The 12,928-nt window shown below is 42.4% G+C and overlaps 1 protein-coding gene across 4 annotated transcripts in view; it reads left to right on the forward strand.

Annotated features, from left to right (window-relative positions):
- The window catches only part of ERG (ETS transcription factor ERG), a 245,445-nt gene extending 233,111 nt beyond the window's left edge, over window positions 1-12,334 (forward strand). For 2 of the 4 annotated variants that reach the window (XM_083171695.1, XM_083171697.1), the window contains 4 exons: window positions 10-72; window positions 1,397-1,450; window positions 2,911-2,958; window positions 8,678-12,334. In XM_083171695.1, coding sequence (XP_083027821.1) covers window positions 10-72; window positions 1,397-1,450; window positions 2,911-2,958; window positions 8,678-9,198 — 686 coding nt within the window. In that variant the 3' untranslated portion in view covers window positions 9,199-12,334. The remainder of the gene's footprint in view (window positions 1-9; window positions 73-1,396; window positions 1,451-2,910; window positions 2,959-8,677) is intronic. The other 2 variants (XM_083171696.1, XM_083171694.1) reach the window with 1 other exon arrangement.
- Window positions 12,335-12,928: the final 594 nt, after the last annotated feature.

Here is a 12,928-nt window from a genome sequence, read left to right on the forward strand (position 1 = left end):
CCTCTGCAGATTTACCATATGAACCAACGAGAAGATCTGCATGGCCAAACCACCCCACACCTCAGTCCAAAGGTAAGTGTTATCATCTTGCTGTGGTCTGCTTATCATTTGAAAGCCAAGTGGAACATGTAGACCATGTGGAATTCATTGTAGATAGTAAACTCGTTGTGTGTGATAAATAGGGCTCCATCCAATCAGCTCCTGTCATGTGTTTGAAAAAGGACAGTTGGGAGCTGATTGGGCAGAGCATCAGTTATCATACACAACAAACTTTAGAATTCACAAGATTTATCGCTCGCTGATAAATGAATCCCTAAATTTTTAACATAAGTCATCATTCTTTTGAACATTTGATATTACATATAGAATATTCCCAATATGGCAAATCTGATAATAATTTCTACATAGCCCACAGATCACGCTTTTGTTTTATTTTATTACCAAACGTTATATCAGTTGTTTGTGAATACAACATTAAAAGGTTACTGCCTCTCCCCTATTAACAGAAACAGAGAGTTTTATGATGAAGGACGTTGGCATTTGGGAGATTTCACCTCTACCCACATTGATGTCCCTAAGAGGCCTCATGTCCTAAGGAGACATTCCTACCGCAATGTGTCAGTTACTGCCAGCGCGGTGCCACACCTATGTATAAAACCTTCTAAAGGGAAAAAAAGTAGAGAAGTTACAGTACATATATCAACCAATCAGATTATATTATCTAGCACAGTCTATACAATAACAGAAGCTTATTGGTTGCTACAGAATGGGGAACATCTCCACTTCATATCTCTCAAAGATTTGTTACCTTTCGCCCCATAGTGTCTTCAACTGTTACTGGTTGTTATAAAGGGATGCAGTTACAATCCCGGCGGTCGGGATCCCGGCGTTCAGAATCACGACGCCGGAATCCCGACCGCCGAAATGCCGACACATTCTCCCTCCGTGGGTGTCCACGACACCCCTGGAGGGAGAATAAATTAGTGTGCCGAGCGTAGCGAGGCACCGGGCCCGCTGCATGGTGAGCGCAGCGAGCCCGCAAGGGGGGGCGATCCACGTCCCCCCCTTGTCGGCATTTCGGCTGTCGGGATTCCGGCGTCGGGATTCTGAACGCCGGGATCCCGACCGCCGGGATTCAATACTGAATCCGTTATAAAGTTGTTATAGCTCTGGCAAGGGTGAATCATAATCCCATAATATGACATGGAACCCCACAGATCTACTAGTCAGGAGAAGGAGGACTTTTTAGGTAGAGCAAACCTTTAAGAGGCTTTGAGAGCTAAGGAAGTACAAGAGTTTGCTGTCATCTGATTGACAAACTCTTGCGTTTCCTCAGGCCAACCTACAGAATTATGCTATTGTGTTTCCTATTTACTCAATGAAAATTATCTTTCAGCCTCCCAGCCACCTACTGCAGTGCCCAAAACAGAGGACCAGAGACCCCAACTAGGTAGGTCTATGCTTTCATAAGATAAGAATGATAAATAAAACATTATTATAGCTCGCAGCACTGTACAATGATACAAACTCAGGCATGTCTGTCCATGGACTTGAGGCCAGTTTAATCAGAATCCAACCTACCAGTATGACTTTATACCAGAGGTTTACTACCTTAATTGGGGTGAGAACTACTGGAGACAAAATAAACCTCTTCAAGAGCTACAAAATTTTTTGAAAGAAAAATAAATCAGCATAATAACTGAAAAATGTCTCTAACACATTCTGCCACACACACCATAATGCTTATTATGCCAGGAGTCAATGATCATTGTCAGGGGTCAATGCTCATTTCCATGGGTGCAATGCTCATTGCCAGGTGTCAATACTCATTGGCAGGGGTCAATGCTCATTGCCAGTGGTTAATTCTTGTTCCCCAGTGTCAATGCTCATTGTCAGGGGTTAATACTCATTGTCAGGGGTCAATACTTGTTGCCAGGGGTCAACGCAAATTGTCCGGGGTCAGTGCTTAATGCCAGGGGGTTATATGCTAGAAGATGCAGCTTTGCTGAAAGCTGCATCTTTCTCCATGTGGCATCAGCGCTAAGCGCTCCCGACACTTCCAGGTAATGCTGCAGTGCTGTGCTCCCTTTCAGACACTAAAGGTCAAATATGAGGTGGAGGAGTGTGGGGGACAGGTGGGCGGACTGGTCAGGCAGGTGACAGGAGTCAGGCAGGTGAAAGGGGGACAGGCAGGTGGGCGGACTGGTCGAGCTACCCAGATTGCTTCAGCGATTGGTTGGTGACCATGGCTTTACACTGTAAGAGGAAATCAGAGCAGCTGGGAAAGAGCTACTTCAGTATAGAAGAGACTCCAGACAGACCGTGCCCTCTCCCCATAAGAACTCAAACAGTAGACCACTCTGTCATAGGGGGTTATTCAAATCTGTTCGCTGCTGTGCGAATTCGTGCAGCAACCGATTATCGAACGACTGCGCATGAGTACATAGTGTGCATGTGCGAGGCCAAACAGCATCAAAACTGGGCAATTACTCTATTCGCAAGCCGTTAGGGTTAGTTGATTTAATTGAGTTGATTGAAAGGAAGCCGGCGTTTATATGTGTCACTTGCCCGCGTTCTGGAAGTGTCAGAGAAACGCAGGCATTCCCAATTGTTTTCAGGGAGGGTCTGTGATTTCAGCTCCAGCCTCGATCAGCCTGATTCTGTTGCACACTTTCCGCGCGAGTTACGCACAGACTGAACACACTGGGAATTTTTTTTGGGGGGGACGACCCTTACCTGCTTGCTAGGCAGTGATCATTATACGCTGCTTAGCAAGTAGGTCTGAATTAAGCCCTATATTAGACATTGTTTTTCCATTTTTTGGCAGTAGTGGAGGAATATTATTTAGAAAGTCCCAGTGCTGGCATACAGCGAGAAATAATCAGAATGTTTTTTACTTTCTTTTTTTAGATCCTTATCAAATTCTTGGCCCAACAAGCAGCCGTCTTGCAAATCCAGGTAAGCAGACAAAACATGTCTAGAGAGCGTATATTAGATATACAAGTAGATGACGTTATTCATTTCGTGATTGCATTGTGTGTTATGTGAATATTCAATACAACTTTTTGTAATATTCATGTGTATAGATGAGATTTTTAGATTCTTTCTATCATCTTCTAGGATGATTTAGAGAAATGTTTGACAGAATCTAGTTGGTTCCTATGGGCAACATCTCTCACTTCTAAAAACTCCCCCTTTAGTAAATTTACTCCCAGGCTTTGTATAACTGCTCCATGGCCCTCTGGCATGGCAATACTAAAGCCCTATGCACACTACCTGATGCTGGCCACAGCCGATATAGTTAACAATATGGTCCATGGCCGCGGGTTGCCGGTATTGAGTGTACACACTGAACGATATTGGTAAATGATATTGTTTAGTGATGTCACCGGGACCACTAGAACATGTGGGTCATCTGGCTAAATAGCCAAATTGACCTGCAAGTTCAGCTGACATGGAGGGTTGTTAACGATACACGGGACTGCGCATCGGTAACAATGCTGAGTGTACACACAAGGGAATATATTAAAAGATATCGTTTAAGAAGCCATTTTTGAGCGATATCTTTTTCTACAGTATATCCTATATATCCTATATTTTGTATGGGGCTTTATTGAAAGACTTACTATACATGTACTGTATACTATACACCAACCCTCTGTACCCTAACATGCTCCACTCTCCACCCCTTGTGGAGTATAGAGGAGATAACAGGTGTTCTTGCAGCAGATTTGAGATTAGTATGTGAAAAGAAAAACTGCTAAAAGAAAGCATAAAACAGCCTTCTGTAGTAAATGTTGCTCCTAACATTGTCCATTTCAATAAAATGCAGGGATATATATATATATATATATATATATATATATATATATACAAAGTCCAATAACGGAGGCACACAGGAGGTAAATTGCAAAAACTTGTGTATTCAGCAAATGATCAAGCGCTTTCGGGGCTCTCCCCCTTCCTCAGGATCACAGCCCTTAACAGTGCAGACAAGTGAACAACACGAACAGTGCACAAATGCAGTACATTAAATACCTTCATACTTACCCGATTCCCGCGCTCAGCCCCGGACCTCGCCGCTCCGATACCCGGAAGTCGCATCTCCAACTCCAATGTGGCGTCGGAAGTACAGGCTAGAACACCTTCCGTGCGCTTCACCACAATACTTCCGCGTTCCACCTGTTGCTAGGTGATGTATACTTCAGTGGTGTACCCGGAACTGGCTCCCTCCGTATGCTGACGCTGAATCTGGGGAAATATAAACACAAAACATAAATAAACAGACATATTCACATATAAAACTACAGTGGTGCAAGTAGATAATTTTACTCTAAATCAGAACAGTACTCTAGAACATAAACCTAACACAGGCTCAAAATGGATGCGAGAGGGGACAGCTAGACAAACTTATGCCAGGCTGTTCCAATTTATTTTATCATTTAGGCCACCTGGTTTAATGGTGCCTAATCTAAGAATCCATTGGGTCTCTTTAATGAGCAACTTCTTCGCCCTATCTCCTCCCCATAGAGAGGCTGGCACTTGGTCGATCATGTAATAACGCAGGGACTCCAACGAGTGTCCTGCTTCCTTAAAGTGGCGAGGGACCGGCTGGTCCACCTCCCTGCCCCTTAAGGTAAGGTCGATGGAAGATCTATGGCCCCCCATCCTCTCCTTAAATTTTCGTGTGGTTTGACCCACGTATCTAAGGCCGCACGGGCACACTATAATATAGACCACGTGGGTGGATGAACAGGTGAGGACCGATCTAATATCATACATTTTTTTACAGTGGGGGTGTTGAAACTCTTTGCAACTGATAAGAAATTTACAGGTAATACATGTGCCACAGCTGTAGCAACCCGGGGGTTTCACGTAAACATTAGGATGAATGACAGGTTTGTAATTGGTCACATCAGCATGGACCAAGCGGTCCCTCAAGTTCTTACCCCTAGTATATGCTAAAAGTGGTCTATATTCCCTTAGCCCAGTTAGATCGGTATCCGTCTTAACTATTGGCCACAGGGCCCTAGAGGCTCTCTGAGCCATGGGGCTGGATAAAGAAAACTCCTGCACCCATGGAATCCTCTTAGCACTTTCTTGCTTTTTGGGGGCCCAGAGCAATTCGGGGTCAATGTCAAGAATTTGTTGTTTTTGTAATAGTAATGTTTTACGTTCATACCCTCTCTCCTCAAATTTATAGATCATTAAGTCCAATTCACCCGGAAGTTGGTCCCTGTTGCTGGTCAGCCGTGCTACCCGAAGCATCTGGGATAACGGCAGACCACGCTTCAAGGATGGGGGGTGATGGCTTGTAGATCTCAGGAGGGTGTTCCTATCAGTAGCCTTGGAGTATCTGCTGGTATGGATAATCCCCGCCTCCACTTTCACGGTCACATCCAAAAAATTTGCCTCAAATTCACTGTGACTATAAGTAAATTTAATGAAAGGGCTGTGATCCTGAGGAAGGGGGAGAGCCCCGAAAGCGCTTGATCATTTGCTGAATACACAAGTTTTTGCAATTTACCTCCTGTGTGCCTCCGTTATTGGACTTTGTATACTTATGGATGGGAGTGCACCCAAGCTGTTATATATTTGACGGGGAGTGCCGGCAAACAAGGAACTGTATATATATATATATACAGTCCTCGTGGCGGCACTCAGATAGCAACAGGTTTAAAGTCGGGTAAGCAGATAAACAGCCAGGTGCCTTCCGTATAGCAGTTTGATATGCTGCTTGTATATTCTCCCGGCGGCGGCACTCCGAAAAAATAAGACACCACAGACTAGGGGTTTTGGGCTCAAAACCCCTAGTCTGTGGTGTCTTATTTTTTCGGAGTGCCGCCGCCGGGAGAATATATATATATATATATATATATATATATATATATATATGGAAGCGGGGGCGGCGGCACTCGGCGAATAAATGGACAGCAAGACAGGGTTGAAAAACCGACGTTTCAAGGTCCTTAGACCTTTTTATCAAGGTGCTGGTGAGAATACAGTGACAGAAAAAACAGCTTACCTATATAACTTACGGTTCTCCGCCGGTGCTCGCAGCTGGCGTCGGACTGGGCGGCGCTTCAAGATGACGTCATCCCGTCACGGCGCACTAGCCGGGGGCACGAGCGGAGGCCCGGTACTGTGAACCAATAAGACGGCAGTAAATACAGAAACAATAACAACAGTGCAAAATAACAAAACAAACATATAGTGACACTCATTTAGATGTATACAGACTGCCGATATTAATAAGTGATACTAGCGTGACCTTAAAATGCTGTAGCGTGCTGAAAAATAGTACCGTTATTAAACGGATAAATGTGCAAGATATATAAAAAAATAGTTAAAAATCAAGCTGACTCTGCGGGAGTGCAAAAATGTCTATAGCTAAATTACTAGAAAAGATTCTCTGGGCTGCGTATATGGGCATGGTTGGACACTTGCTGATGCTGCTTACTTTAGTCAGCATGTACTTCATGACATAAAGCTAATAGGATAGACACGGGTAGCAGATATAGGGCTACTGTTAAGAGATGGGTAGTGGGGGGATTAATCCAGGCTTGGTTCACTGACTACTAAATAGTAAAAAGGTGAAAAAGGTAGTGGTCCAAAGCAAAGTTGACCTACTGCTGCTGAATATGGATCTTATAAAAAACAATGGAGGCCAAGGTTCTCATTGAGTCCACGGGGGGCTAAAGTGTCAAGGGTGTATATCCACCGACACTCCTTTTGTAGCAACATGAGTGATCTGTTGCCTCCTCGTGATGGGGCTGGCACATGGTCTATGATTTTAAATCATTCCGGGTGACCGTTTTTACCACCCCTATTCGGGTAAACCGTACAAGATCCGATATCGACTCGGATGTACCACCAAATATGTAGTTTACCTGATCAGTTGTCCGTGTGGTCGACACTACGTCGGCAAGACCGACAGGACATTTAAAGAGAGAGCAATAGCTCACAGATCAGCCATCAAAGCAGCGATTGCCACTGGAAAAAGCGAGCAACCAGTAGCCCGGCACTTCACCGAGGCTAAACATCCTTTGACCAGTCTACGATTTAAAATCATAGACCATGTGCCAGCCCCATCACGAGGAGGCAACAGATCACTCATGTTGCTACAAAAGGAGTGTCGGTGGATATACACCCTTGACACTTTAGCCCCCCGTGGACTCAATGAGAACCTTGGCCTCCATTGTTTTTTATAAGATCCATATTCAGCAGCAGTAGGTCAACTTTGCTTTGGACCACTACCTTTTTCACCTTTTTACTATTTAGTAGTCAGTGAACCAAGCCTGGATTAATCCCCCCACTACCCATCTCTTAACAGTAGCCCTATATCTGCTACCCGTGTCTATCCTATTAGCTTTATGTCATGAAGTACATGCTGACTAAAGTAAGCAGCATCAGCAAGTGTCCAACCATGCCCATATACGCAGCCCAGAGAATCTTTTCTAGTAATTTAGCTATAGACATTTTTGCACTCCCGCAGAGTCAGCTTGATTTTTAACTATTTTTTTATATATCTTGCACATTTATCCGTTTAATAACGGTACTATTTTTCAGCACGCTACAGCATTTTAAGGTCACGCTAGTATCACTTATTAATATCGGCAGTCTGTATACATCTAAATGAGTGTCACTATATGTTTGTTTTGTTATTTTGCACTGTTGTTATTGTTTCTGTATTTACTGCCGTCTTATTGGTTCACAGTACCGGGCCTCCGCTCGTGCCCCCGGCTAGTGCGCCGTGACGGGATGACGTCATCTTGAAGCGCCGCCCAGTCCGACGCCAGCTGCGAGCACCGGCGGAGAACCGTAAGTTATATAGGTAAGCTGTTTTTTCTGTCACTGTATTCTCACCAGCACCTTGATAAAAAGGTCTAAGGACCTTGAAACGTCGGTTTTTCAACCCTGTCTTGCTGTCCATTTATTCGCCGAGTGCCGCCGCCCCCGCTTCCATATCCACATAGGAGACGCATCTGCACCCCCTATTTGGCAGGCACCAGCCATTACTTGGGGCTCTTTATCCAGCCCAGCACAGCACACTATCCAGGAGTGCCACCTCAGGAACCTATATATATATATATATATATATATATATATATATGGATCCCTGAGGACGGGCAAACAGTGCCCGAAACATGTCGGACAATAAATTGATTGCTTCACTATTTCATTAAAACCGAGATTGCCTCCTGATTTCCCAAAACCCTGTATTGGGACCCACGGGTCCGCGCTGGAAGGCACCGGGTCAGCACCTATTTGGACCTGCTTCTGGGAGTGCCGGCCAACACACAAGTGTATATATATATATATATATATATATATATATATATATATATATATATAAAAGGGGAAGATGAGGCGGCACTCCAAGGGTTTAAGAAGAGACTGACACGGCTGTGGAAGCAGAACACAGCCGTTAAACCCTTGGAGTGCCGCCTCATCTTCCCCTTGTTAATACAGCTCTACACAGAACTGGAGGAAGGCAACCAGGTTATATTACATTTTGTTTACGGAGTGCCGGTCCATTGGACAGAATTATATATATATATATATATATATATATATATACTGTCACTTATGAAAATGATAAATCATCAAAGGAAACGTGAATTCTGAAGGTTTCATGTTTTCTATCTCTTTAACCCTCCAACCGTTTTCTCTTTAGGCAGTGGACAGATCCAACTCTGGCAGTTTCTCCTGGAACTTCTCTCAGACAGCTCAAACTCTAATTGCATCACATGGGAGGGAACCAACGGAGAGTTTAAAATGACCGACCCGGATGAGGTAGCAAGACGTTGGGGGGAGAGGAAGAGCAAACCCAACATGAACTACGACAAGCTCAGCCGTGCACTCCGTTACTACTATGACAAAAATATTATGACTAAAGTCCATGGCAAGCGCTATGCTTACAAGTTTGACTTCCACGGGATTGCTCAAGCCCTCCAGCCTCACCCACCAGAGTCTTCAATGTACAAGTACCCTTCTGAAATTCCCTACATGGGTTCTTATCATGCACACCCCCAAAAGATGAACTTTGTCGCTCCTCACCCTCCAGCCTTGCCCGTGACATCATCCAGTTTCTTTGCAGCTCCAAACCCCTACTGGAATTCACCAACTGGAAGTATTTATCCAAATACCCGGCTTCCAGCTAGTCATATGTCTTCCCATCTCGGAAGTTACTACTAACACTTCAGCAAAGACTTCACTGTGGAATAGAATTTGCAAGCAGCTCTAATAGGAGATCATGACGCGTTACCCGTGCCTTTCATAATAGGTGCCTGAAAATGGGAAATATGCCAAAAAAGACTTTTTGTAGACGTTAGAGATGAAAAACAAATTAGTAACGAAGTTCAGATGCTTTGTGATGCAATATAGGATGACATCAAAGCATTGGACCAATATGTGTTTTAGGCTATTAGTTGAAGCCTTTTGAAGGAATGACTTAAAACGGTGGTAAATGATGAACTTTTATAGAAACAAAATAAAAAAAAAAAACTATATATGAGACAACAGAGACTACCGGCATGTATTTTGTAGAAGAAACTACCTGTATTTAAGTGTAAAAACAGGATAAACGAACTGATAAAAGAAAAAAAAATTATGGTGTCTATATCACGGCTAAAATTTGACAAAATTTCACTTATGGGAAAAATATATAAAAATTGTCGTAAAACTGTGAAAACTTCCTACATTCCTTGACCTATCTCAGCAAGGCGTTTGAGCCATTTTGCAGAACCGCGAACGTGTTTGAAAGGAAATTTTATACTGGAAGGTTCAGAATACGTAAAGAAACAAAGGTGTGAAGAGATCTTCTGTTCCTCATTACAAGCTATTGGCTAGACGGAAGACTTGACGTTACGGGGAATTGACAAACATTTTGATGAGACTTGCTTGAGAGATATTAACAGTATTATATATCACCACAACCAGTGTTCTAGAAGGAGAAATCCAAGATCCAGAACAAAATAGACCGTGATCAAAGGGAAATAGTATAGATTAGAGTAATTAACAATATAAAACTGGAATTGTCTGATATTTAAAGGAACATTCAGGACCTCATTTGTAAAGCGCAGTATACAACACCCTACATTTTCTTCAGAGATGCAGTGGCTGATGTTAGAGAAGGGGGAGTCTTAAAATCTCATTTTTTTAAATTTACTTATATGTAATATTTTGGACCAATCACATTCATACGCATGTAGGATACAGAATTTTGATACAAAGTTAATGCAATTGAAAAATGCTGTATTATAGTTCCCGTGTAACCATTGCCAAGTGTGACATATTTTCTAATGTGTTTCACGTTGGCAACATGAGAATTTAATGTGGCACTGAAGTTCTATGCAATACTTGGTTGGATCCTACAGAGGGCTTCTCCAATTTCACTGCTAATCCTCTCAGGGTGGAGTTTATACCCAGTGTTTTTATATCTACTGGAGGGAGATAAGGTTGAATATAAAAGAAGCTCCCTCCTTTTTAAAATCTGAACTTTATTTTTTTTTGTGTGTTTTTTTATAAGCAGGCGCCAGTTTTATTTGAGTCGCGAACGCTGTGCGTTCGTCAGGTTGAAGTATACAAGTCAATGGTATTTTTCATTTTTATATAATTATATAACTTATGCATTTATACACTACGAGTTGAGCTCGGCCAACCAAAGAAACAAAGAAGGGACATTTAAATAACAGAAACAAAACAAACAAAAAAAAAAACATTGTGGCCTTGAATTTAAACTCTGTTTGCTTAATGTTTACAGTATGAACTATTAGTACTTTAGAATGCAGTTTGCATGCAATACATTAAGCTTGGCCTAGCATGGCAATTCAGATTTAGATTTAGTAGTCTGCATTATGTATTCTATATGTGACCAACACCTCAATTGTATAAAAATGTATCTGTGGCATTTGGGTATTTTACATCTAATTTGTTTACCTCTCAAACATCTTTTCCCTGCATTCCCCTTTAACAATTTATATTAGCCCCACAAAAAATCTAAATGTGTGTTTTTCCAAGACACTTATTAAGCCTGTCAACGGTATTGATTAAAAACATACAATAACCATTACTTTCTGTAAATTAAAAAATTGAGCAACTGTTTTAGTTTTGCGTCTCTTGGTCTGAACGAGACATTTAAACTATAAATGTTGTGTCAGCCTTAACCTAGCAAAAATAATCATAGGAAAGCATTTTTAAATAACTGAACAACTGTTCTCCATGTTTAAGAGAACTAGAAGTAGAAGAAAATCCAAAAAGTTTACAGGATAAACACATGGCTTCTAATTTTTGATTGGCTAAAATGTATTATTAACTTGCTTTCAAAAATTGTTTGAAAATTGAAAATACAAAAATGTACAGGATGTTGTAGTAAAATTGAATACTAAGTATTTTATCATTGTGTAACGCTGAATAACATTTACCCATTGTAGAATTATAAACACACAGCTTCTAATTTTTCATTGGCCAAAATGTAAAATTTAGTTGCCTTCAAAAATTGTTCGAAAATAGAAAATTCTAAAAATGTACAAGATGTTTTTGTACTAATATATGAAGCTCTAAATATTTCATAATTTTGTAACCCTAAATAATGTTTACCCATTGTAGAATTATAAACACACAGCTTCTAATTTTTCATTTGCAAAAATGTAGTTGCCTTCAAAAATTGTTTGAAAATAGTAAATCCTTAAAATGTATAGAATTATAAACACACAGCTTCTAATATTTTATTGCCCAAAATTGTAAAATGTACTTGCCTTCGAAAACCATTTAATCTTTGACAGGATTTTTTTGCAGTAAACAATTTGTTAAAAAAACAATTTTTAGACTTGAAGCATTCTGCAGAATTCTTGTACAATTTTCCAAGCACTTACTGTACCTTACTTTTTGATTTTCGGTTTAACAATTTATCATTCCTGTTGTCACATGTTAACGATAGACTGCCCTACACTGATTGGTCAGATTGTGTTTTTAGAAGTGTAAAATATTTAAAGTGTCACTTATATATATAATTTTTATTTAGCAGGGGAAAAAACATATTAGTGCTCATTTGCTGGCATTGAATTTAGAAACAAATTTGCACTGAATGAAAACACCTAATGAGCAAGTAGCTCTTATGCTGCTTTCAGACCGCATAACTGGCTTTGACCCTGTATTTGGAAACGTTTCCAAAAACGGGTCTGCCAGATAAAACCCCTTTCACACCGCAGCACTTAAACGGTATATTACCGTTTAAGTGCCGATTTTTTGACACTGGCAGACCCGTTTTTGGAAACTTTCCAAATACAGGGTCAAAGCCAGTGCAGCCTTCAGCCCTCCCCTCCGTGCAGCTCCCCCCCCCCCTCGCGTGTCGACCGAGAGCATGTCGACGCCCCCCCGCGCATGTCGACGCCCCCCCACCCCACCCCGCGTGTCGGCGCCCCCCCCCCCCCCGTGTCGACTTACCCCGTGCCGGTACCTCCGTTGTGGACTGCAGCTCAGTATGCTCGGAAAGCACTTATGAAAAAAGTGTCTTCCAGAAAATGGCTGCCCCATAGGAAACCCTGTTTAAAAAAACTGTCTTCCGTATAGGGGGCAGCCATTTTCTGAAAGACACTTTTTTCATAAGTGCTTTCCGAGCATACTGAGCTGCAGTGCCGGGAACCACAACGGAGATACCGGCACGGGGTAAGTCGACACGGGGGGGGCGCCGACACGCGCGGGGGGGTCGACACGCGAGGGGGCCGTCGACACGCGCGGGGGGCGTCGACACGCGCGCGGGGGGTGTCGACACGCGCGGGGGGGGGGGCTCCAGTGCTGTGAATACTTAATGAGCGCTCATTAAGTATTCACTGTGCTGAATTTAGGACCCAGCTCATTGGCTGGGTCCTAAATACCGTTTCTGAGCCGATTTTTGCGCTAAAATACCGGTTCAGAAACGGGTAGG

Source organism: Crinia signifera, chromosome 2, assembly GCF_055691185.1.
Source record: "Crinia signifera chromosome 2, ASM5569118v1, whole genome shotgun sequence".
In the NCBI taxonomy this organism is placed as follows: domain Eukaryota; kingdom Metazoa; phylum Chordata; class Amphibia; order Anura; family Myobatrachidae; genus Crinia; species Crinia signifera.